The sequence below is a fragment of the Adiantum capillus-veneris genome, chromosome 20 (genome assembly GCF_014529385.1).
Source record: "Adiantum capillus-veneris isolate H3 chromosome 20, ASM1452938v2, whole genome shotgun sequence".
NCBI lineage: Eukaryota > Viridiplantae > Streptophyta > Polypodiopsida > Polypodiales > Pteridaceae > Adiantum > Adiantum capillus-veneris.
In genome coordinates, this window is record NC_140950.1 from 66079412 (window position 1) to 66104585 (window position 25174).

Here is a 25174-nt window from a genome sequence, read left to right on the forward strand (position 1 = left end):
GGTATTAAAAGCAAGATTTCCAGTGCAACACTTCATTATTTTTGAAGATACTGTTCAACAGCTCGTTCACAAAGTGAGAACCTCTATCATTTGATATATCTAAAGGGCAGCCATATCTGTAGATAATGTATCCATAAATAAACTTTTCCATAATTGCTACGCTACAGTGAAGTCGGTTATTGGTTTGACCTCTGCCCACTTAGTGGTACAGTCAATAGCCACGAATAGATACTTGGTTTTATTTGGATGTGTAGCAGGGTGGATAGGGTCAACAAAATCTATACCCATCGCTCAAAGGGAAGCCACGGCAAGGAGATATTAAGCGGTCGATTCCCTTGAAGGGTTGGTTTTGGAGCACATCTTTGGCAGGTGTCACAAATCTTAGCATAAAGTATTGCATTTCTAAACATAAATGGCCACCTTAACCCACTAGGTTAATGTTTTGTCTATGGCCGAAATCTCGATGGATTTCTCTCTCTTCTCTGCGGGGCTGTCTTTCTGATAGTCATTTTGGCAAGATATGGAATGAGGTCGAAGTGGGACGTGACTCACATACAAAGCTTCAGTGATCCAGAGACCCACGTTAGTCGCGATGGAGAGACGAGGCATAGACAATATTCCATTGAAGGTGGATTATTGTTTAGAAATGGAAAATTTTGCGTCTTTGAAATCGATGAGATTCGAGAAAGGATTTTTTTTGAATACCATGATTTTCCTAGCGCTAGGCACCTAGGTGTCCAAAGAGTATTTCTATGGATTTTATTATTGGCTTGCCAAATACTAGTCGTGGCAATGATGCCATTTAGGTTGTGGTTCTATGGATTTTATTGTTGATTTGACAAATACTAGTCGTGGCAATGATGCCATTTAGGTTGTGGTTGATAGACTCACAAAAACGGTGAAATTTATATCAACGAAATCGATAGTAAAAAGCCTTGAGTAGGCACTTTTGTTCATGGATCAACTTTATAAGTTGTATGGTTTGCCGGAGGATATTGTCAATGATCGGGATACCAAGTTAACTGGACGATTTTGGCGAGATATATTTGCTCACCTTTCTGACGAAGTTAAGTATCTCATCTTTTGATCACCCCGAGTTTAATGCACAGTTTGAAAGGATGAATAAGACGTTGAAAGACATGTTGAGGGATTATGTCTCTTTGAAACCGGGCCGTAGGGCAGAGACTTTAGCTTTCACCCGATTCTTTACTCTTTTAAACTTCATGACACAGAGGAACCTGACGAATAAACGAGTAAGTGGAAATTGCACTTCACACAAATCATGGCTTGGCAGCTAGAGTGCTTCCAAGTAGAGAGCGACACCTTGTAGGTCACAAAGACTGGCGCCTTTTTCTGTATTTCTTTATTCTTATTAAACTTGAGAAAACCTGTAAACTTCTACAAGCTTTCCCACTTTTATCAGGCTGAAATTTCCCTACTCTAACCCCATTGCGGCAGCATAACCACAATAGAAGTCACCACGGACAAAATCCCAAGGAGACAGTGACTTTCCACGCCCTTTAGAGCTTTATATAAAACCATGTGAGAAATTACAGCACGTTGAATTCTCTGTTTTTGGCCCCCAATTTGCACCAAAACACATGTTCGGTGATTCCCTAGCTACTCTCAAGCTCCTAGGACATGTAGGCTTCAAAATTGGCCAAAATCCTAAACCTGCAAAAATTTACAGCAAGTTGTAATTCCCTATCTTGCGTTCCGATTCATGTGCCGATCATTTTTGTGGGTAGCCCTCAAGCTCCCGCACCTATAGGGTCACCTATCTTTTGAATTAGACGAGATTCCTCGTTGGAAATCTCTCTAATTTGTCTTGTACAAGCACCCAAGGCTTTCTCGAGGCTCCCCGGCTTTACCTTGCAGTTTAGGTACGAAACCCTAAATGTGGAGAAAAACACAGCAGGCTGTAATTTCCTGTTTCGCATCATTTTGAGCGGAGCAAACACATCTATGCGTGTCTCAGAAGCTCCTGCACGCAATGGGACAGTTCCCCTGCGAATTGGACGAGTTTTCACGCGAGAAAACTCTCCGTTTTTGCATTCCTTCGCCATGGAATTGTACGTACCTGTAGGGGATTAGCAATTAGGTAATCCGGTTCCTGTACAGAAGGCTCTTGCCTTGGAAAACGCGCATAAAAACCCCAGAACTGTACATGGTCAGCTGAGAAGCCCAACTAGAGGGGCGTTACCATATGTGCAAAAGGGGAAAGGGGCGATATATATACACGCTATAGATGATTTAGTGTGGTAAGCACCCTTTTATCATCGCATGTATCCACAAGAAAGAGTGTCAAACATGTGTACAAATGACTCAATGAGACCTTCATACTTTTGTCAAACAACGTACACTTCTATTGCATTGAATTCTTAAGTACACGTGAAGTGCTAGCTCTATCATCACCCCTCTTTTGAGCACATGTCGAGCCCTTTGACCTTTGTTCTAGTTAAGTGATATGAGTTGGAGAATACGTGGGTTGTAAACCAAAAGTCTCAAGGTAAAACTGCAATACATTTGGTGACTCTATCAATTCACTTTCTTCCATACACTTTGCATCCATAGGTGGATAGGTTTTGAACTTCGTCTTGCAACTTTTCCCTTAACTTTTCATTCTTTTGGCGTGCTCCAGAAGACTCGGGTTGAGTCTTTAGCATAGCTACATGGAACGGCGGGTCTGGGTTGGGAACGGAGACAAGGACGGGACGGCAAAAGTTAGGGAATGGGGACAATGGTCGGAATGGCAAAAAAAGAAAGAGTTTTTTTGGCATTTTTTGACCTACAACTATCCCACACATATAGAGCATCACTTTGACCACAAATTTTACACTAAATAGACCAAAGAGCCTGAGAAGGATAGACACAAGGCATTGTTAGTAGAAAAGTCAGCCTTGAACTTTGACTTCTTATGGCTGAAAATTAAGAATGTAGAGGTAGACAAAGGAAGAAAGAGATTCACCAGGATTGTAGATGACATTGACATCATATCTTGGTTAGATTTTCTTTTAGACAATTTATATATAACCATCGGCGACTCTCTTTTTAAGCAAATAATTGGTATCCCTATGGGCACCAATTTTGCCGTTTTTCTTTCTAATTTCTATCTTTTTACTTTTGAGTTTGATTTTATGGAGCGTCTTGTTCTTGCTAACACTTGCCCAATATTTTTGCACAAGTTATGCAATGTAAGACGTTTTGTAGATGATCTTTTTGTTCTTGACGTTCCTTTTCAAGACTTTATGTACTTGAATTTGAGTTCTGTAGGCGGAGTAATTTATCCTAAGGAGTTTTGTGAACTTAACTGTATCATAAATAGTGATTGTTTGCCCTTTTAGACCTTAAGATTTTTCAGACCCCCTTGGGATTAGAAGTAGATATTCATGATAAGCGCCTTGAACCAGAATATGCCAATCTAAATATCATCTGTATGCCTCATATTTCTTCGAACATTTCTCTTTTAGCTAAGTACGGGGTCATTTGCTCTCAACTATTTAGATTTTCTCGTCTTTGTTCTTGCCATCTTATTTCTTTACTAGTTGAAAAAGGATACTCATTCAAAAGAATCATGAAAAACGTTCGATCATTTTTGCATCGTAGTAAGTTTATTTTTAATGTTTCTTCCTTTGGAATGTTCAAGATAATCAGTAGTAAATTCAACAGAAGTGGGGAGCTAAAAAGCCCGCTTATTGTTTGACTTAATAACACCTTATGTTGTTGTTTTGATCGCTAGTGCTTCTAGTATTTTTACTATAACTTGACAAATGCTAGCCTTTATCATGGTTGAGTATGCCCATCACCTCCGGAGGGTGATAGAAACTCAGCTTGTTGGTTTTGTAGAGTACGTTCAAAGCATGAATGACCTCTATACAAACCTGCACCTACTCTTGGGCAGTGACGACGTGAGTAGGGATGTCATAGTTGTTGTCCAAGCTATGTATGATAAAGGTGATAATCTTATTCTTCCTGTTTGGACAAGCAGCGAAGTTGAGGTCACATATTGTCAAGTTTGGATCTTTGCTCTTCGTAGGTTTGTAGTAGTGTTCATTTTTCGATTTCGTATTTAGCTTACCTGAGGATTTAAGAATGTGTTTCTTTAGAAGTTGTTGTGTGAAGTTTGATTTCTAGGATTAAGTTTTCAAGATGTCTTATCCTTCTTTGCTTAAAATTGAGTACCTGTTTTAAGCCAAGTAAGTCACGTCAACTTATTTTATGCATGCCTTTTCTAAAAACATTTTTAAGTTAATAATGTTTTGTTTTATCTAGTTTTGTTTCGTAGCAAACAAAGTGATTTAGTTTGTTTGTTTGCTTGTTTTTGTTTTTTCTTTTCTTTTCTTGTGTCCCTTGCTTTTGTAGTTTTATGAGTGCTTTATTCCCTCTTATAATTCGTGAGTTCAGACTATTTTGAACTTATGAAGGTATATTTTTCAGTCATCTAGCGGACATGCAAATCTTTTTGATTTTCGTCTGAGTGGTGACCAGCTGTTGAGCTTCATGAAGATATATTGGGAGGGTGTGCATACCCCAACAGCTACCAACCCCGATCTTATATTCATACATCGATGTGTTTTTATGTGTGTATTACTTTTATTCCTCGTTTTAAATAAACTTTTTAAAAAGTAATGGGTCTTTTTGTAATTTTGGTTGCATCATGATTTATTGTGTAGAGCTTCTTTTCGTCTTGATTTTGATTTGTTTGAGTGTTATGCCTTTTATTTTTTAATTGTCTTGATTTATGTATTTGTTGGTTTTTTGCTTTTGATAGTGTATTTTTCTCCCCCGTTTTTTGTTTTCTTGCTTTGTTTTTTGTTTTTTTTTTGGTTGTGAGAAAGTTATAAATATAATTTTGTAGAATGCATGTTTTTAATAAATAATGGTTTTCTCTTAAAATTCTTAAAAAATAATAATAACATCTTAATTTGGGTCCCTTGGATCAAGGGTTTCTTGTGTGGTTTCATGAAATATCTCTTGTGAGAGGAGAGGTTGAGTAGTGATTCTAGCAAGGGATAACGGGCACTCGATTGCACGCTATTGTCGATGATCTTTTGAGTGTAGCAAGCAGCCTTATTTAAGGACCTCACTGCTTGGCAGCAACCCTGCTATACAAATGAGGGGTGTGGTTAGCACCAATCTAGCCTTAGGATCTTTAGCCTTGAGGCGGGTGTTGATCTGAAATACTGACCTTACTACAAAAATGAAAAACACTTTTACTTCTTCTTCAGCTTCAACCAGCAATGTTGATGACTCTCAGGTACGTCTTTTTGACCCTTCTTTCTTTTCAGTAGCTAGAAGTAGTCATAATCTGTATCAAGAAAGATTTAAGTTTTTAGCTAAGTCAAATTTGAAGAATTTGCATGTTTTTGGTGATGGTCCTATTCGTTGGGCTTCTTTCAAGAATGCCTTAGTTAGTACTCATTACATAAGTTCTTCCATAAAAGCCCTCAATCGTTTGAGGCGTTTAAGGAAAAAACATCTTGTGGTAGATCCGGTTCATACCTCTCAAGTTATTTATGTTATTTATAGTATTCATGATAGTTCTATGATGTATGTTGGCCAAACCTTTCGAACAGCTTTTGTCCGTTTTCAGGAACCTTTCGAACGAGGGCTGCCCGCTGCCCTCGTTGCTCCAGCCCCATATACTCACCCCCCCCCCCTCCCCCCCCCTTCCGAAGGCCTCGTTTAAATTGTTTGGCAGAGGATTTTAACTGGTTTTCTCCTTGCCGAGCTCTCAAGCGGTAGCCTTCACGTCCGCCCTTCTCCTTCAGAGCAGTAGACACTTATGGAGGCTCATGCTCCGCCCCAGAGGGACTCCTCCGAAGCCCCCTCGCCCGACTCCGCTGAGCCCACCATTCGACTTGCTCTTTCGCCGACAGAGCAAGCGAGCCTAGCCGTAGAGGTAGAGCGTCTGCAGGCGACCTCGGTCATTTGCAAGATTCTCGGCACCTGACCCAGCAGAGGAGAGCTGCGTGACCTTCTCCAGGCCCGCCTTCTCGCAGAGGTGGGCAAGATCTTGGATGTTCAGATTCTCGGACGGGGGTACTACCAGATTGAGTTCGAGACCTCCGAGATGGCTGCCAAGGTCATAGCTATGAGTCCACTGGCCATCCGAGCATCACGCGCCCACTTTCGACAGTGGCGTCATGGTTTTGACCCGACTTCGGATGTGCTAGTAGAGGAGGCAGACATCCCCATCTCAGTCTGCTTTCCGGGTTTACGGAGGGAGTACCTACCACTTCTCTCCAGGATTGGCTCTGCCATCGGGACTGTCCTGGAGACACCTCGTACGGCAGCATCAGTAGCTGCCAAGGCGGCTGGCATCCCCTCAGTTCGAGTTTTGGTCAGAGATACCCACACGCTCCCGAAGGTCATCCTTCTGCCTCGGGTGAGTGGGGGTTGGTTTAGACAGAGTGTGGAGTACTCGGGTCTTCCGAACCAGTGCTTCATTTGCAGACAGATGGGCCACCTAGCGAAGGCCTGCCCACGGAGGCGGCTATGACCTGCATCTCAGCCTCAGCCTCAGCCTCAGCCTCAGCCTACCAAGGCTGGGCCGCAGCGGCAGCCAGCGGCAGAGCGCACAGATTCAGAGTCACCCTCCAAGCCTGGGGCTCCAGCGGAGGAGGGGTGGCAGCAGACCCGTGGCCGTCGACGCCAGGAGCCACAGCGACAGCCTGACACTCAGAGTGGCCCTCAGGTGCCCACTCAGCAGCAGTGGGTTCCCACGGGGAACCGCTTTGGTCCTCTTGAGCAGGAGGAGCCCCCTGCGCCAGCCTCCACCTCCGCTTCACCCTCGCCAGTCGCCCCCCCTTCAGAGTTCCCCTCCTCCTCCTCATCCCCCCCCCCCCCCCCCCCCCCCCCCCGCCCTCTGCTCTCGTCCACTCCCCACCTCGCCCCTCTACCTCTTTCGTCCCACCCCGCTTTTCCTCCCCCCCGCCCCCCGCCCCCTCCAGCTCCCTCTCCCCCCCTTCCTGCTCCAGTTCCACAGTCGACTCGGGAGACTGGTCCCTCGCCGGCGGCTAGGAGATCTCTTGGCAGCGCCTTTGCCACGAGTCGCCTAGCGAGAGAGGGTCAGCCCTTCTTGCGGCCCCCTCTGCAGATTCAGACATCTTCCCTTGTAGCTATCCCTCGTGGTCTGACGAGCATTGACCTCCGACGCCGCTGGGATTTCTTGACTACGGGTTCACTCGCTTTCTCGGTGATTCTGCAGCAGACCACGAGGCAGCCTGCTTCAGGGTCCATGCTTTGTTCCTCGCCGCTAGGGGGACAGAAGCCTTGGACTCAGCAGTTGGTTTCTCCTTCCCCCTCTGTGGTAGGACCGAGACAGAGTGGTCCCTCGACTCAGTGGTGGGAGGATTGCATACACAGGTTCTCGAGTTCTCTCACCACATGGGAGAACTTGGAGTTACAGATTTACTGCAGACGTTGTGGCCATTGGCCAAGTTTGCGGTGACACCCCCAGACTCAGCAGGATGTAGGCACATTGTGGTGTACTTTTTGCTGATACGCAGTGTTTGCCTTGCTATGTATACATTCATGAGGACTCTTGGACAGAGGAGGTTGCTTTACGCACGGCTCGCTCTGCTTGGGATTGGACTAGGCACTCACTACAGTCTCGCCTATCTAGAGGATGCTCGGATGCGGATTACTCCCCATCCAAGCCAGCTTCGAAGATAGCCCGTCTTGCTGCCGCGGCAGCATATGTTCTCTCTCGCTCCCCATGAGGATCGTCTCGTGGAACGTGCAGGCACTAGGTGGGCCCCAGTTTCAGCGACAGCGGAGCCGGTTACGACAGGAGCTTCAGCGTTGCCTTGTGGGAGGAGAGATTGATCTCCTTATGCTACATGAGCACCATCTGTCTGAGAGCCGCTTTCGGCGATGTGGTCAGATTTTGCGTGGACGATATGATACCTTTTGGTCAGCTGCTTTTGGACCTGGAGGCATCCAGGGTGGGGTATGTATGACTATTGTGGACTCATTGCAGCAGGCCATTGTGGGCAGAGGGATTATTGTGCCAGGCAGGGCTCAGTGGATTACTATGCAGGTTCAGGGTGGCCTTGTGGGCTTCTTGAACATCTATGCGCCCAATGTGGCGAGTGCTCGTGCAGAGTTTTGGTCACAGATTGTTGAGTCTTTGCCACAGGCTGACCATTGGTGTGTAGGGGGGGACTTCAACATGTTGGAGGACCCTTCTGACAGGATTGGAGGCGGCCATGCTACTGTGCATGGAGTCGAGTTAGCAGCTTGGGAGAGGTTGTGTATGACTTTGAGGGTCTCAGATACTTGGTAGCACTTTGGCTTTGTGAGGCCTCCAGAGAGTCTTGCCTTCTCTAGGTCGGACCGCAGAGTGGGTGGAGTGAATCTATCGCGGATAGATCGCTTCTACGCTAGTGACCACTTCAGTGACTTGGGGGGATCAGTGGGCATTCTGGCAGGGACCTCCTTCTCGGATCATGCACAAGTGATCCTCACAGTGGCAGACATGCAGCGAAGTGGGAGCACGATGCTTCGCATCCCAGAGCGGGTCTTGTTGGACTCAGCACTCAGAGAGAGGGTAGAGGCTCTTTGGACAGAGGGCATGGACAGCCAGGCTCTACCTGCAGACAGAGTGGCCTTAGGCCTAGCTCAGCTTAGCTACTTTTTTCTCCAAGAGTCTCTGGCTCGATGGGCTGCAGCGAGAGAGGAGTAGCGTCTTAGACGAGGCATTGCTTCACTACAGAGGATGCAGGAGCAGCATCCAGACAGTCCATGGTTGGAGGAGCAGTTACAGCAGGCTCGACAAGAGCTTGCTTGCACAGAGAAGAGGCGTCATGAGTTTGCCTATCACAGATAGGTATCTCAGTGGACTCAGGTGGGTGACAGAGTGATAGGTGTTTTTTTTGAGACAGTGGGACCTCGGCACTCGCATGCCAAGGTCAATCAGTTGAGGAGACCCGATGGGTCAGTTGTTTGTGAGCCCGAGGATATGCGTGCAGTTGCTACTGACTTTTACCGTGAGTTACTGTCGGCTGAGCCCCAGTCAGAGCGGCAGGATGCATGCAGAGAGCAGGTTTGGGTACAGATGCCTTGTCTTGTGACTGAGGAGATGCGCCAGAGGCTGGAGATGCCTCTTCAGCTTGAGGAGCTACACACGGCTCTTAGGGCCCTACCTCGTGCTAGCTATCCAGGTGAGGATGGGCTGACTCCCAGTTTCTTCTTGGAGTACTGGGACCTGCTTGGCCCAGATCTTTGTAGTGCCTTTCAGTACATTTTGCACACAGGAGTGATGCCGGATAGCATGAGTGAGGGCCTGATTTACCTCATTTCAAAGGAGGGTGGCTCTTTGGATGAGATTCGACAGTGGCGTCCCATCACCATCCTCAACTCAGCCTACAAAATTCTTGCCAAGGCTCTGAGTTTGAGGATTCAGCCACTTTTGGAGAGCCTTATACATGGGACTCAGACAGGTTTTGTCAAGGAACGCAGTATCCTTGACAACATCTTCACTTTCTGGGAGGCTTCTGCCCTGGCACGGCTCCGTGGGGAGGACCTTGTGATTCTTATCGATTTTGAGAAGGCATACGACAGAGTTGACTGGGACTTTCTAGAGGGCACTCTACGCAAGATGGGCTTCTTAGATGCTTGGATCAGAGGGGTGTCAGCTTTGTACAGACAGGCTCACAGTCAAGTGCTTTTGGCAGGAGGTAGAGGGGAGCGCTTCATGCTCACACGTTCGGTCAGACAGGGTTGTCCTCTTGCCCCCTTTCTCTTTCTATTCTATGCGGAGGCGATGAGCAGATTTTTTGTGTCACAGCAGGTTGGTCTGAGGGGCCTTGCACTCCCTATACGAGGAGATCAGCTTCTGGACGCTGAGTTTACCGACGACTCAGCCTTGTACAGGAGGCCAATCTACACAGATGTGAGCAGGCTTTGGCGACCTTCTGCTGTGCATCGGGCGCACTGCTCAACTGGAGAAAGACAGTGGCTTTCTCGGTTGGCAGTGCTCCTGTGCCAGATTGGATGCCAGGTGAGGGTTTCGGGTGGATTCCTCCAGGGACTGTAGTTCGGTACTTGGGTTGTCAGGTTGGTTTGGATTTGTCCCCCGAGCAGCAGATTGCTCCTCTTCTCCTGTCCATCAGGAGAAAGCTGTTACATTGGAGCTCAACACGACTTTCGTTAGCTGGTAGAGTAGTAGTTGCCAACCAGGTGTTGTTGGCGACTATGTGGTACATCACTTCTTGTTGGATTTTCTCGAGTTCTTGTATCAGCCAGGTAGAGAGGTTGATCAGGAACTACCTTTGGTCAGGTCGTGACACTCTGATTGCCCGAGCCAAGGTGGCTTGGTCGGTCATCACACTTCCTTGTTCTCAGGGAGGGCTTGGGATCATTGATCCAGCACAGCAGAGCAGAGCCCTTCTTGGGAAGTTCGTCGTTAGAGGATTTCTTCCAGACGAGGAGCCCTGGAAGGAGTTCTTGCTGCAGAGGCTTCGTGCCAGGGTGCCTCAGTCAGGAGGCCCTTGGCAACCTTCGACCAGATGGATCTTTACAGAGTTGCGCCGAGTTGGTTTGAGCAGGAGACTGGAGGACTGATTCGCTGTGAGTCTGCTTCGATCTTGGGAGCTCCTACGGCGTGGCCTCGAGCAGAGACAGCCGACATGCACGGAGGAGCGCCTACGACAGTCCCTCGTCTGGAACCCCATGGTCAGCACTCAGAGAGGCCACTTGGTTGGGAGTCGGCCTCATGTTTCTTGGGGTCCCATGGCAGTAGGTCCAGCACGCTCTCTAGGTGACTGGCTAGAGTTCACAGGTTTGTCAGAGGAGGTGCAGGGTGCCCAGCTATAGGGCATGAGAGCATGTGTAAGGACATCTCAGAGTCAGTTCCAGTTGAGTGGCTCACGCCTCTCGAGCCAGTAGCACCCCGGTGGTTGGGAGCCTTCACACGATTGGAGGTTCTCATTTCAGTCAGGGCCTGCTCAGAGACTGTCCCAGCCCTGTTCTTCGAGCTTCAGGGTGGGGGACGTCTACAGCGAGTTGCAGTAGAGGCCCCGCAGGTAGCAGAGTGCTCTTTCCAGAGGATCCGAGTTGTGGGCATCTGTGGGAGGACTTGCGTCATAGACCCTGACCCAGCAGCTCTTAAGACTGGACATTGGAGGCTATGGGCTTGGGAGTGTTGTCCACTGGCACGAGTACAGTGGGATCCTGGTGAGTGGCTATGGAGGGACCCTCTCTCTTCTGCAGACCGCCCAGGAGTCCCCTTCTTTCAGTACACTGTTCGGCTTGGACGTCACATACTTGCAGCACAGAGAGAGGCCCGCCCCGTTGCAACACGTCATTGGCAGGAGGAGGGCCTCACAGTCGAGTTCTTGGCAGCTTTTTGGCGGAGGCTGTGGGACTCCAGACAGCCGAGTGGCTGGTTGCACACAGAGCCACAATAGTAGGGAGCTGGCTTGTGCAGAGTGGTCTCTCGACCGCATGTGCAACTTGTGACTAGTTGGTGGAGAGTCAGCGTCACTGTCTTTGGGAATGTCCCTCGGCCCAACAGGTGTGGCTACGAGTTCTTCGGCTGATGCGTGCCCTCTCCACGGCTCGACAGTACACTTGGGGGGCAGCGGCTTGGTCCACCCTCACGGGCCCGGCACTACAGTTTGAGCTATCTTCCACCAGCCGGATGATAGTGATGCAGGGGGGGCGACCTACACTTCAGCCTGCTACAGAGCTTACTCCATAGGAGTGGTGTAGTGAGAGAGAGGAGTGTTGGGAGCTCATCAGTGGCCTAGCTCTCTGGTTCATCTGGCGGGCCCGCTGTTTCCGCATCTTTGAGGCTCGCCCTGTGCCACCAACAGAGACTGTTCGTGACTTTTGGCTAGAGCTGATCCATACTCTCAGAGGACAGCTTGAGGGACTACAGGGCAGCTCCGACCGCATGCGGGAGCGCCGCGAGGCTTTCCTTCGACTCTGGCTCCCTGGGCCTTTCTACACCATAGTCCAGGGGGTGCTCAAATGGCACTACTGTCCACCTGTGTAGCTCTTCCCTCCTCCCATCTCTTGATTTAGCCTCATTGTATATATGCTGTTTTTTCATTGGGAGAGTCTCCCCATCATGCTTGTTGTAGCCCTCTCTTGCAGAGGTGGATGTAGCCCAATGGGCAGTTTTCAGTAACTAATAGAAGGATCTTTTTCTCGAAAAAAAAAGTATGGAGACCTATCCACAAAAAAAAGAGCATGTTGTGTTAGTATGGAGAGTTGAGACCCCATAATGAAATACAAAATGGGAGATTGCAATGTGCATATGCCATAAGTCACAATGGAAACTCACTGCGAAGCATGGAAGGCAATGTGCTCGTAAAAGAAGAATTGGGCAACCGACCTATCCATCTCTTCCTTCAATTTAGGATTCCAATTTTCGTTGAGGGTGCTTTGGCGATGCGCAATGAAAGCCCCCGATGTGGATGCATTTGTCTTGAATGCTTGAGAGGTGGAGCGAAGGTTGGCTTGCCTTTGCTCTTGTGGTGTCGCCGAGAAGAGCCGGCTTGAGAAGTGGAGTTAGCTTGAGATGGCATGATGGTGGAGAGTTACGAGTGTAGGTGGAGAGAGAGTAGAGGAGAGCTTGAAAGTTGAGAGGGTAGAGGAGGGAGAGAGTGGGTAGATTGAAGATTCAAGTCTCAAGGGTAGAGGTCCAAGCCTCGAGGAGGGGGTAGACCGGAGAGATGAAGCGCCGAAGGTAGAGAGGAGAGGCTTGAGCAATGAGAACTTGAGGACCGTTGAGGTGGAGAGCTTGAGACATATGTCAAAGTGACCCAAAGGGTGGCTTTAATAGCCACCGGGTTGCTTTAAACTTTCAAACATCCAAAAAAAGAGATGTTGGGCTGCCAATTGGCCGTTTGAAACGGTCCTAAATTCAACTTTTTAAAGAAAAGACTGTTAATCGGCCGGCCGTCCCTGTCAGGACGTCTGCATGCGTTCCCGCCCGGAATCTCCCCTGCCATCCGTTCCTTACCGTTCCAGCCCTTCCCCCGCCCCTAGGCCCCGTCCGCTCTGTCCCCTGTGACTATGGTCTTTAGCCTTCTTTGCATTTCCTGACCCTTGGGAAGCTTCGGGAGTCACTTTTGCAAAGGGCCTCTTTGCTGAATTTTTCTTTTTTTGACCCCCTTTCATGTTCCCTTGAAACCCACTGTCCTCTCCCTTCAACAAGGCATGACCAGTGTTGGCGGCTTCCATAAACTGAGTAAGGGTGGCCACTCGATGCTTTGTACAGTAGTCTCGATGCTTTGTAGGGCAGCCTACAACAATACTTCTCAATCTGCTCTATCAGTGGCACAAACTTGTAGGAGGTTACTGAGAGCAACGCTTTACAGAACCTCCGATTGTACTCCTCTAGGCTCTTGCAAGTAGCCGCAGTGAGTTGGTGCCAATCCGTCATGACATTGGCTTCAAATTCATTTGATAGCCACGTAGAAGCAAACATTTGCTTGTTGAATTTGAAGCCACGTAGAAGCAATCATTTGCTTGAAGTATACCCATGTGGCGGGTGCTTGTCCTTGCATCAACAGTGTCGTTCACCATGAATGCTCATTTCCTTTCAAGAAAGTGACAGCTTTCCTGACCTTAGAGGCCCTTGTATAGTTCCTCTTGCATACGCCGTATCAAACTACCAGTAAGAGCCTTCGTCTTGTCCTAAATCCACTGAAAGTATCAAACTTCATAGCTGCACCACCTTCTTTGTATGGTTTTGGCTTTTCCAGCACTCCCAAATTATCATAGGGAATGGTATGCAACATGGGTACAGTGGTGGGGATCATCTGTGCCCCTTGGCCATTGACATTTTGGTTTGGTGTCATATTTGCCTGCTGGTCGGAAAAACTAGCCATACCAAAAGTGGCTTGCAACACCCCAAAGTGGCCCTGATTGTTGGATGCCAATGTTACCATACAAGGGGTTTGGCATCATGCCTTGCATACCGCCAAAGACTGTTCTTGGCATGTATTGTTGGTTTCTAGCGCATAACCAGCCATGCTTTGAAACAAAGATCCACCCCCGAAATACCCAAGATGTATCGTGGGTGGTGGAAAAATGTGATGCATAGCCTGGAAATCCCATGTCCACTTAAACCAACATTTGGACTCCGAAAGGTGGCTGATTGAACTAGTAAAGCGTGTGGAACTCGCGTCCTAACCACCTGTTCGTGAACAGAAAGAGGTTGCCTTGGAACCCCAACTGATTTCGCAACATGCGAGTGCTCCCTGCCTTGCTAGGACGCATAAGGGACCTGGGCTTGAGCCTCAACGTACTCTACTGGCTGTGTAGGTTGTCTTGCCTGTTGCGACATTGGTGGCGCTTGAAGAAATTCTATAATCCTAGGATTCTCCACCAATTCCCTGCTGGAAATCGCTCTAATTTGTCGTATACAAGCACCCAAGGCATTGTCGAGGCTCCCTTGGTGTTACCTTGCAGTTTAGGTGCGAAACCCTAAACCTGCAGAAAAACACAGCAGGCTGTAATTTCCTGTTTCGCATCATTTTGAGCGGAGCAAACACATCTATGCGTGTCTCAGAAGCTCCCGCATGCAATGGGACAGTTCCCCTACGAATTGGACGAGTTTTCATACGAGAAAACTCTGTTTTCACATTCCTTCGCGATGGAACTGTACGTACTTGTAGGGGATTAGCAATTAGCTAACCCGGTTCCTGTGCAGAAGGCTCTTGCCTTGGCAAATGCGCATAAACCCCCCAGAACTGTACGTGGTCATCTGAGAAGCCCAACTAGAGGGGCATTACCATATGTGCAAAAGGGAAAATAGAGATGCGCGAGTGTCACAAATTGGTGACGTGGCTGTCCCACTGTACACACACACACACACCGGCTGAAATGCTGACGTGGCAGGTTTTCTGAAATTCACACTGTTTTGCTGACGTAGCAGGCCTGTATGGCAGCCCCGCAATCCACGCCGGAAAAAAAGCGGAACTTGATGACGTGGCTGGTTGTACGGAAAGTCTAGGCAAAAGCTGGCTGCTTTTTCTACGCAAAGGCTGGAAAATTCCTACTCCAGCTTTATTTCGGAGAAGCTTTTAAAGTTGCTTTATTTTAAGAACTTTAAAAAGAAGCTTTTGATTGTGAAGCTTTTGGGGCTCTGCTTTTAGCAACCCTTGTAACCTTTATAAAGAACCCAAGGGGGCTCCCTCTGTAGAGCATCTGGACGCAGAGTCTGAGAGAGAAATGAAATGATATATTAACGTCTACAAGAGGCCAAAATGACCTATGAGACCAACTGATTACAATGATGAGTCTAGTACCAAGTCTGGGTACAAACAAGAAAACTACAAACAAAGAAACGATAGGAGTGCTACCGACTCCTATGGGTGGCTGGTAGGCTGAGCAATGGTATCATGCCATAAAGGTACAAAGTGGGGATAAGTGTCACCATGATACAATATAGCAGTAGCATGAAGCCTATCCCGATCGACATTCTGGGTGTCGTGCTAGAATCCTGTGGATCCTCTGCCGCAATCTCCGTCGGTGCTGCGTGGCTCCCCTCCTCAGTCGCGGTCGTCTCGATCTCCCTAACTCTATAGCTCGATCAATGAGAGTAGAGAGAGCACATGCGTGAGTTGTACTTTGCTCAAAGATTAATATAAAAAGAAATACTTGAAAGGGGCGCCAGTCTTTGGGGCCAATATCTCTTGGCACGGAACTCCGCCGGGCAGTGTCGTATTAATTGTGAATTTGTGAACTGTTTTGTAGTGAATCTCTGCTGTGTCACGGTAGAATCTTGACTTGGAGTGTCGAAGTTTGTTACAGTGGTATCAGAGCGTAGAAAGATTCTTCTTCTACGGATAATCCGATCCTTTTTTATGGCGCACATAGCTTTTGGGAAAGAATCTTCGTGTCCCGACCCTGGACTTATTAGCCATTTCCACCCTTCATACATCGCGCATCGGGCGCGCTCCCGTCTTCATCGCTCTGTCTTACAAGGCATAAAGCCATTAAAAATCCCAGATTACACATGGGTTCTTGTGAAGAATCTGACAGAGATGACATTTGTCAGTGGGAAGGCAAAGAAAAGTTGAAGATTCGGTGCGGGAACTGAAGAAAAGAATGAAGATCTGGGCAAATTTGTGCCAGAAAAGGAGTACAAACGTCAACTACAGATTGGCATATGTGTGAATAGATTGATTAAGTACTCGAAGGACCCGACATTGGTAATACACCTGACGAATTACCCGATTGATAAGATTTACTCCAGATGGCGTGTGGCCATTGCTTCTCCTCTCAGGTAGGGAGTAAAGCCGAAAAGACAGACGAGTGCAGAAAAGCGGAACCTGTACTCACAGAAAGACATGGACAAGCGAAGCAAAAAGCAAAGCTTCGGAAAGGGCAAGAAAAAGGCAAAGAAGCCTAAGTTTTGCCCAGTTTTTGACAGTTCTACAGAGGACCCGTCTTTGGACATCTTGGAGAATGTGCATCGATTATAGAGCTCTCAACAAAATCACCATGAAGAACAAATTTTCGATTGGTAGGATCGATGATATTCTTGACCGACTACAGGGATCCTTGTGTTTCAGCAGGATTGATTTGAAGAGGGGATATCATCAAATCCGAATCGCGCCGGGAGATGTCTACAAGACAGCTTTTCGGACGACTTTTGGTTTATTTGAGTTTTTGGTAATGCCTTTTGGCCTAACCAATGTTCCAGTGACATTTAACCAGATGATGGACAGGATTTTTCGAGAGTACAGACTATTTGTTGGCACTTTCTTTGACGACATCATTGTTTTCTCCAAGGATGAGGTAGAACATAGAGAACATCTGCTACAGGTCTTTCAGGCATTACGAGATCACAAGTTGGTGATTAATGCAAAGAAAAGTGAAATTTTGATACTAGAGATACACTTTTTGAGACACATTGTCTCAGGAGCAGGAGTGCAGATGGACCCGACCAAGAAAGAGACTATCCGTGATTGGTTTGATTTGAAGAATGTGCATGAAGTTAGAAGCTTCTTGGGTTTATGTTCGTACTACAGGCGGTTCATTAGAAAGTTTGTAGAGGTTGCTTCCCCTTTGCATATATTGACGCAGAAAGGAGTCCCTTTCTCGTGGGGATTCACGGAGGTGACTGCCTTTCAGACATTGAAAGAGAAATTGACTACATGACCAGTTTTGACTTTGCCAGACTTACAGAAGTCATTTGAAGTATAATGTGATGCTTGTGGTCATAGTCTGGGTGCGGTCTTAATGCAAGAAGGCCATGTCATTGCCTATGAGAGCCGTTTGTTTTCAAGGCCGGAATTGACAACACAGATTTATGAGAAAGAGCTTTTGGCGATTATCCATGCTCTTATTCAGTGGCGACATTACCTACTCGAAGCCGATTTTACGTTCTTCACAGATCATCAGAGTTTACACTACTTGTTACAGAACCAGCTATCGGAAAAGCAAATGCGGTGGGCGGACATCTTGTCACAGTTTCACTTCCAGATTGTCCGTGTGCAGGGACAAAAGAATTTGGTGGCAGATGCTTTGTCTAGAAAGCGGTTGGTTGTGGCTATATCCGCGATACTTCATAGGAGCTTCGAGAATATGGTCTATCAGTATGCCACAAATACAAATTTTGTAGATATTTTCACTCGGATACGGAATAAGGAGGTAGTAGCAGGATATTCCATTCGGGATGGCTACTTGATGAAGAAAACGATGTTGTGCATTACATAGCCGTTGAGGGAAAAGGTTCTAACCGAATGCCATGTCCACCATTTACGGGTCACCACGGCATTGTTACCACCTTGAAAGGTGTGGAGAGATACTTCTTTTGACCGAGCCTCAAGAAGGACGTGGACGATTTTGTACGCAGTTGCTTGGTGTGCTAGAAGGTCAAGTTTGACAGGCATAAAGCACAGGGATTGTTACAGTCTTTACCCATACCCACCCGCCCCTGGGAAAGTATTGCAATGGATTTCATTTTTGATCTCCCGAAAACACAGAGTGGGCACGATGATCTTCAGATTACATGGCATGCCTGAGACAATTGTCTCCGACAGAGATCCCCGATTTACGAGTTTGTTTTGGAAGGCTATTTGGGAGAACATTGGCACCCAGTTGTAGTTCTTGTCACCTTTTCACCCGCAGACAAATGAGCAATCCGAGATTGCAAATGCAGTCGTATTGGATTTGTTGAAGTCTTCTTCTTTGCATCAGAAGACTACATGGGAAAGGTTTTTTTTAACCTTTGGTGGAATATGCCTACAGAAACACAATTAACTCTTTGATGGGGAAGGCGCCATTTGAGATCATTAAAGGTGCTACGAAGGTGCCACCCTTCCTAAGCACGAAAGATAAGATTTTTTCTTTGAAGCCGACCAATTCACGAGGGCCTTGGACTTGGTCCGGAAGGCTTTAAAGGAATCTTAGATAACGGCAGCAGATTGACATCGTCGCGATTTGAAATTGAAGGAGAACGATTGGGTGCTCTTTACATTTTGGGAAGGCACGCCTGAGAAAGAAAAAGGGAAAGGAGCGACTTTCTCGAAAGCTTAGCATGAGATACTATGGACCTTTCCAGATTTTCTGAAAAGATAAATGATGTCTCCTCTAGACTGAAGCTGCCCAATACTTGGAGAATTCACAATGTTTTTCATGTGAGTATCTTGAAGCCTTTTAAAGGCGATGTGCCCGATGATGGGGAGCCACATGAGCAACCCAAAGTGGAGGAAAAAACGAGCAGATACTCGTTCCAGAACAGATATTGGCACAAAAAGATAGAAGGTAAAGCGATAAGATGGTTCTTGGTTAAATTCAAGACCTACTCCGCATTGGATGCGAAGTGAATGGAGGAGGAGGACCTGGCAGGTACTCCTGAGATTGTGAATCTTTACCTTGAAGCATTTGGTTTAGCATAGTCTATTCCAAATGGAACCCCGAACTCAGCTTGGGCGGAATTTGGTGCAGCGGATATGCACAAGAGGGGAGTCGCTCCACTCCTTTGTCAATAGATTGCCCCGATTTGGATACTAAACTCACTGTTGTCTCTTTTGAGTTTCAGGGATACTGTGAGCTGACAGTGTTTTGTTGTATGACTTTATGATCTGGAATTCCCGATACTGATTTGTACTTGACTTGTTTAAGTGCAGGTACTGATAGACGAAATGACTGCAGCATTTCGATATGAAAGATCTCAATAGACATGGTTGCATTAGGAATTAGTTAATTGGGCATCTATGAGGTCCCGAGTGGATCTTGATTTGTCATGTGATGTCAAGTGATGTGACTGTCGATTGGTACATGTGCTAGATGTGTGTTCCTAGTGTGTCGATACTAACAGTCAATGTCTGCTAAGACAGTTTATGGCTTCTGTCTGTTTTGCAGGCGTAATCGACAATGCTTTCAAGAGGGGGGTATGTCTCTTCTGTGTCGCGGTAGAATCTTGACTTGGAGTGTCCAAGTTTGTTACAGCGAGAGCAAATCATCGTGCTACATGAGACAAGGGAGAAGGCAAGTTTTCCATTAAAGCTTTCCTGCACCCACTACTTACACAAACTGTGTAGCACAATTGTGTAAATATCAGCCTCCACCCTCAACTTTGGGCGCCCCCTCTTGGATGAAGCTTCTAGAAGGTGTGTGTTGACATGCATGCAGCTCCCCTACTGCCATGTGTCCATTTGACTCCCTTTGGTTTAATTTCCTAGTACCCACCAACTTAAAGTCCTGCCGAGGGTCTAAATGACTTTGAACTGAGTCTAGCCAACCTTTCACTACTCGGATTTCGGTGCCGACGGGCCCAACCATCTCGTCACGACCTGCACTTCACGGTTGTGGGTGAAACTCTCGGCCAACTGTTTCACACTGGCCATGCCATGTCCGGGCATTGGTGATAAACAAGAGGGTCCCAAGAAAAAAAAAATCAAGGGAAAGAAACCAGCAAATATATATAGTGCTTGTCACAATCTCGTGACACTCTTATAGGTAGTTTGATTGGGAAAGGTACCCTCCGCGATTAGAATTTGCCTATAATAGTAGCAAGCATTCTACTATCGGATTTAGCCCATGCATGCTTATGTATGGATTTGAGCTATATCCAGTATTGCTATTGGCTTCGAGAAAGTCAAAGATCGTTAGGCTTATGATTGTTTGAAAATCATTGAATTGACCAAGGATAGTGTAAGGACAACTTGTGACCGAGTTACTACTAATGCTAATCAAAAGAGGTCTCCAAGGACTCTAGATGTAGGACAATGGATCTATTTGAAGATACCCAAAGATTCCAAGACTACGCGAGCGGGAAAGCATTATAAGCTTTCAGCTAGATTTTGTGGTCCATTCTGGATCACAACAAAAATAGGCTCTGTTACCTCGCCGCTTCATGTATGCGTGATGCAGATGCGGCTTTGACACGTGTTAGAGAGGCAGTTCCAATGGTAGCCTATGCCAGTGACGGTGATGTCATGCTTGCCTCGATATTTCTTGCAGATATGTCTATCGATAGCACACTTTCTCCACAGCGGTTACTAGATAGCGATGCTGCTTTCCACGTCACATCGCATCGTGACTGGGTTAGCACATTTTCTAGTGGTAGTTTTGGCTGTGTGCACTTGGCCGATGGTTCGGCGTTTGACATAGAGGGTGCAGGAAACGTTTGTTGTCATTGTCCAATGGTGCATCATACACGCTACGACATGTACACTATGTTCCTCAATTGAGACAGAGCTTGATCTCAATGAGACAATTAGCAGATTTTGGCTGTCAGATACTGCTTAAAGAGCAGTCTTTCCGTATGCATTGCGGTTCATTAGTGATTGCCAGAGGAGCCCGCAACGGCTTGGTATATCCTATGCATGTGTTTGAGGTTCGAGACAACATAGTCTTGATTTTGTTGTTGGCATGCTTTGAGCGAGAGACGAGACGTGTCTCCTCCGCAGGTGAGCTCCACCATGCTCACGAGATAGAGCATTTAGCTGTGCATGACGTGCCAGTAGACTCTGTAGAGACAGAGATAGAGCGGCAGTGCTCTAGTGAGACATAGCAAGTGTTGTCAGAGTTTGTGCATGCAAAGATAGAGCAGGTCTGCTCCCTAGAGACACAAACAGAGCTGACAGATACGGAGTTTTTTGATATACTCATGTTAGAGGCTGATGAGTTGGTGCCAGGATGCACAGTTTTGCCTATGGTTGATAGGGACGTAGCTATCCCAGTGTCCGTGTTGACACATCCATACATGATGGGTAGTCCTGATGATGGAGTGATTGCAGATAGCGCAGGGGAGGCGAGTACAACCAGGTTTGCACAGATTTCATCAGTATTTGGCGTCTCATGTTTGACTTGTTAGTGTCGAGGCCCGACCTAGCAGCTGCAGTGGGAGCATTTGCAGTAGGGATTGTCAGTCGTACGATGACTGACATTAGCATGATGCATAGTGGAGTTTTGTAGACCATACAGAGTAGTCTGCGAAATTTACATGCAGGCTCTAGCGTGGTACGCATGCTCACCTACCACCAGAGCTGATACGGCTGCATGTAGGTCGATTGAGCGAGCCAGTGGGCATACGTTGAGAGAGTCTCTCACCTGTTTTCTTGTACATACTAGTAGTTTAGCTTGTAGGACCCACTTATCGGCACATTCGCCTTTAAGTGGGAGATTGTTGGGGTACAGGCGCATGTGCCTTGCTCGGTCGCCCATGCTTTGGGCGCCCGTCCACTGACACCTTATTCTTGTGTACATGTACAAAGAATAAGGGGCAGCTCATACTAGAGTCTTGCTCCACCCACACACTGTGTACTCTCTCCTTCTCGCACGCACACGGCACCACGCATGCTCGCATCCGCGTACATGCACTCTTCAATGCGCAACAAGATGATAGAGATCAGAGGGGTCAAAGTTAGTAGTTACTGAGTTCTCAGCAACAACATTGTTATTTTGACATAGAGACAGGCAGGTAGATAGGGATGGACACAACCTATCCTTGTTTACAGACGGGTAGTGAGATAGAGTTTGGATGAGGCAGAACAGCCCCTAGACAGACCTTTTGAGGAGTGGTTACAAGATCAGGATTGAGAGGAGGCTCCAGAGCAGTTGGACAGAGAGGTAGAGCATGAGGACCAACAGTGGGTGGTGGTAGTTCATGATTAGTCTGAGTTGCCCAAGGATAGGTCAGTTCAGCAAGCTCCTCTTATAGTAGGCACTATTGGGGGGGAGTAGGAAATCGAGTCTCGTTAGTTGGCAGAGGAGTTTGACTATTTTGAAGGTTTTGCATCACCAATAGTTGTAGTATGTGAGATTTTGCGAGCCCAATTCTTCACGGTTGGTCCGTGAAGATTTCCGGATATCGCTTTGAGGAGTGGGCCACTTTGCGTTGACATGTTTTTCCTGCAGTTTTCAAGAGGACGTCACATTTTCCTTGGTCCAGAGAGAGCTCCTAGTATCATATACAAAGTGCATGTTTTACATGAGGGTTCCTTTTGGACGAGGGAGGCTGTTTATGATACCATTCGGGATCAGACAATGGTTGAGGCCAACTACCTTATATGGATATCAGACAGTTTGCAGAGTTAATTGAGAATCAGTTTAATGAGGCATGGGGGTGTCACCCACCTATGCCTCCTGTCCCTTGCCAACCCTCTTCCTTGCCGTCGCCTGCTTCTTGCAGCGTGCCCTTGCTTGACCAGGTTCTCCCGTGGTCCTTTCAACCACGTGTGCTGCGTGAACCCTTTCCCCCCATCCTCCCACCATCTGCTGCTCCCGCTGTGGTACCCCCACCTTTTCGTACAGCCTGCCCCCTTCCTCATCTGCTACACCCCATCCTCCCGCCATCTGCTGCTGGCGGTGTGTTACCCCTTGTCGCGCAACAGCAGACTGCCTCCCCTGCCTTTGCCTACAGCACCACACCCCCCCCCCCCCCCCCCCCCCCCCCCCTCGCCTTACCTTCCTCTTCCACTACAGCCCTCCTATCCGTCCCTGCCCCTAATTTGCCACTATTGGGTTTGGATCATGCAGGGCTATCATTTTCTGCCCCCCTCGCAGTTTCAAGCTGCTTGAAGCAAATTAGGTTCCTACACCTGCCCGCCAAATCTGGCCTCTTCGTGTGACTCTCTGAATGTATTATCTGCAATATCGGGCTTACATTACGCACCAATCGATCCTTATGGTTTTAAGGTTATACAGGGTCCCTGTGCATAATCCATGCATCCATAACAGACAATATGACTGGAATTTATTAGCGTACTTCACTTCTCAAATGTGTGCGAGGTTGACCATGAAGATTGATAATATCTGGGTGCCCCCCACATGCATGACAAGCGAAATAGCTGAAGTCATATACATGCTTGAGTTTTCTGGTTCGCGGAAAAGGACATACACATTGCACTTGCCTTACAAGCATGAATATGCATCTCTCTCCTAAGCAGATTGCTTAAGGACCCAACGCCCACTATCATGTACCAGTCACCATAAACATTCCATTGACAATGTAGACTCTCTTTTCTTGTTTCAATTTGCCTTCTTGGTTTTGGTCTAGACCAACTCAGCTCAGTGTTTGCTTATCCCTTTTCTTGATATGGGATTTCAAGCACTGCTATATATTCGTTTGAGAAAAATCATTGAATTCTTTTTGTTCCTTCGCTTTAGTTCTGTGGGAGGCAATCTGTGTATGCTGTATAATCTTACTAAGCTCTCCAGTTTCATAGGCAATTTCGTAATTTCTTACTTGGTTCAAATGACTTCATTGCAGGTTCTTAGTGGCATGTATGAAACAAATACTGCTGGTGTTGGAGTGCAACAGCTGGAATGGGTACGGGGGACTCTCATTTGGTCATGATACTCTGTGGCTTGTACAAGAGGATGTCATGCTTTCCACTTAAACATGGTCTTTATGTGCAGATCCATCGTGAAACTGGAGGAGATAGGATATTCATAAGGAGTCCTGAAATTAAATGGAAGCCCGCAAGTTGGCTTCTGTTTAATGTGTGGCTACCTTGTCACACATACACATATATATATTGTAGTCCTAATAGCTTGTTTCTTCTGAGTTTGGCCTTTCTTCTGCATAGGAGTCGAATCGTACCCCTCAGTTTTGGCACATCGTGACCTTCGTGATGCTCTGAAAGCATTGCTCATGTCCTGGTGTTGTTGCTACATCAGTACTCGTGTCGGTCCTTTGTGTGTTTCTATTTCTACCCTGTGCCTACTGTAAGTTGAGCGTGAAGGCGTTTCCCGGACTGTAATGTCTTGTAGGTAAGAAGAGTTCATTGACAAAAGCTCAAATGAAGATGATGTTGAGAAAGACACTGCATCGAATCAGTGCTGCACAACTGCCCATTACTGCTGTATATGTACATCTATCCAAGAAGACCAAATCTGTTTCAAGCTCTTTGTTTTTTCCAGTACTGGTATTTGAAATGTCATTACCAAGGGCATGTCATTCGAACTTATACCAGTGACTGAGAAGAAGAAGAAGAAGAAGAAGAAGAAGAGTATTTTAATGTTGTAGGAAACTATCCCAAGAGACCTTCAAGACTATCCGGGGGGGGGGGGGGGGGGGGGATGAAATGTTATATCGCGTCTTCCAAAGTCGAAAATGACCCGTGAGACCAAGAGGTTACACCCATGTGTGACTAGTACAATGTCTAGACAACAAAAAACATAAAAATATATATGAGGATACCTAGAGTGGGTATAGGTATATATGTAAGAATACCTTACATCCTCATCATTATCATCATCAACATCAAAAAATACATCATTGCAAGACATATGGCCTAATGTGGTGTACAATGGAGAAAGTATACAAATGGTGATTATCCTGAAAACCATAGAGCTTCTTCAATTAAGTCAACATGATTCCATGCAACTCATGGTTGTAAGTGTTTGTCGGTCACAATTGTTGTCACATTTTGAGGCTCCCCTAGTCAACTCATGGTTCGCTCATACACTTTTGTCAAGAAAATCAATGTCTTCTTTTTTAGATAGGTGTCAATGGTTTCCAAAAACGTTGAGCCCTTAGGGCATGTTACTATTACGTGGTCAAGAGCTTTTTTTGGTAGCTAGTCCACCCTTCCAACACTACAATATAGCCAAACATTGGGACAAAGTCAAGCACTATTCGATTGAGTATTGCCTCCATAGTGTCCCTTGATCTTGTCTTGGCATATATTTTGTACACCTTTTGTTGTATTCAGGTAAGACAAACCCTTTTTTGCAGTAGACATTAATGCAT

At 46.7% G+C, this 25174-nt stretch overlaps 1 protein-coding gene across 1 annotated transcript in view; it reads left to right on the top strand.

Moving 5' to 3' along the window:
* Positions 1-24341, top strand: part of LOC147432639 (protein PEP-RELATED DEVELOPMENT ARRESTED 1, chloroplastic-like) — a 31522-nt gene extending 7181 nt beyond the window's left edge. The window contains exons 8-10 of the mRNA XM_086491619.1: positions 23690-23749; positions 23839-23922; positions 24009-24341. Of these exons, the coding sequence (XP_086347745.1) occupies positions 23690-23749; positions 23839-23922; positions 24009-24062 (198 nt within the window). The 3' untranslated portion in view covers positions 24063-24341. The remainder of the gene's footprint in view (positions 1-23689; positions 23750-23838; positions 23923-24008) is intronic.
* The last annotated feature ends 833 nt before the right edge of the window (positions 24342-25174 follow it).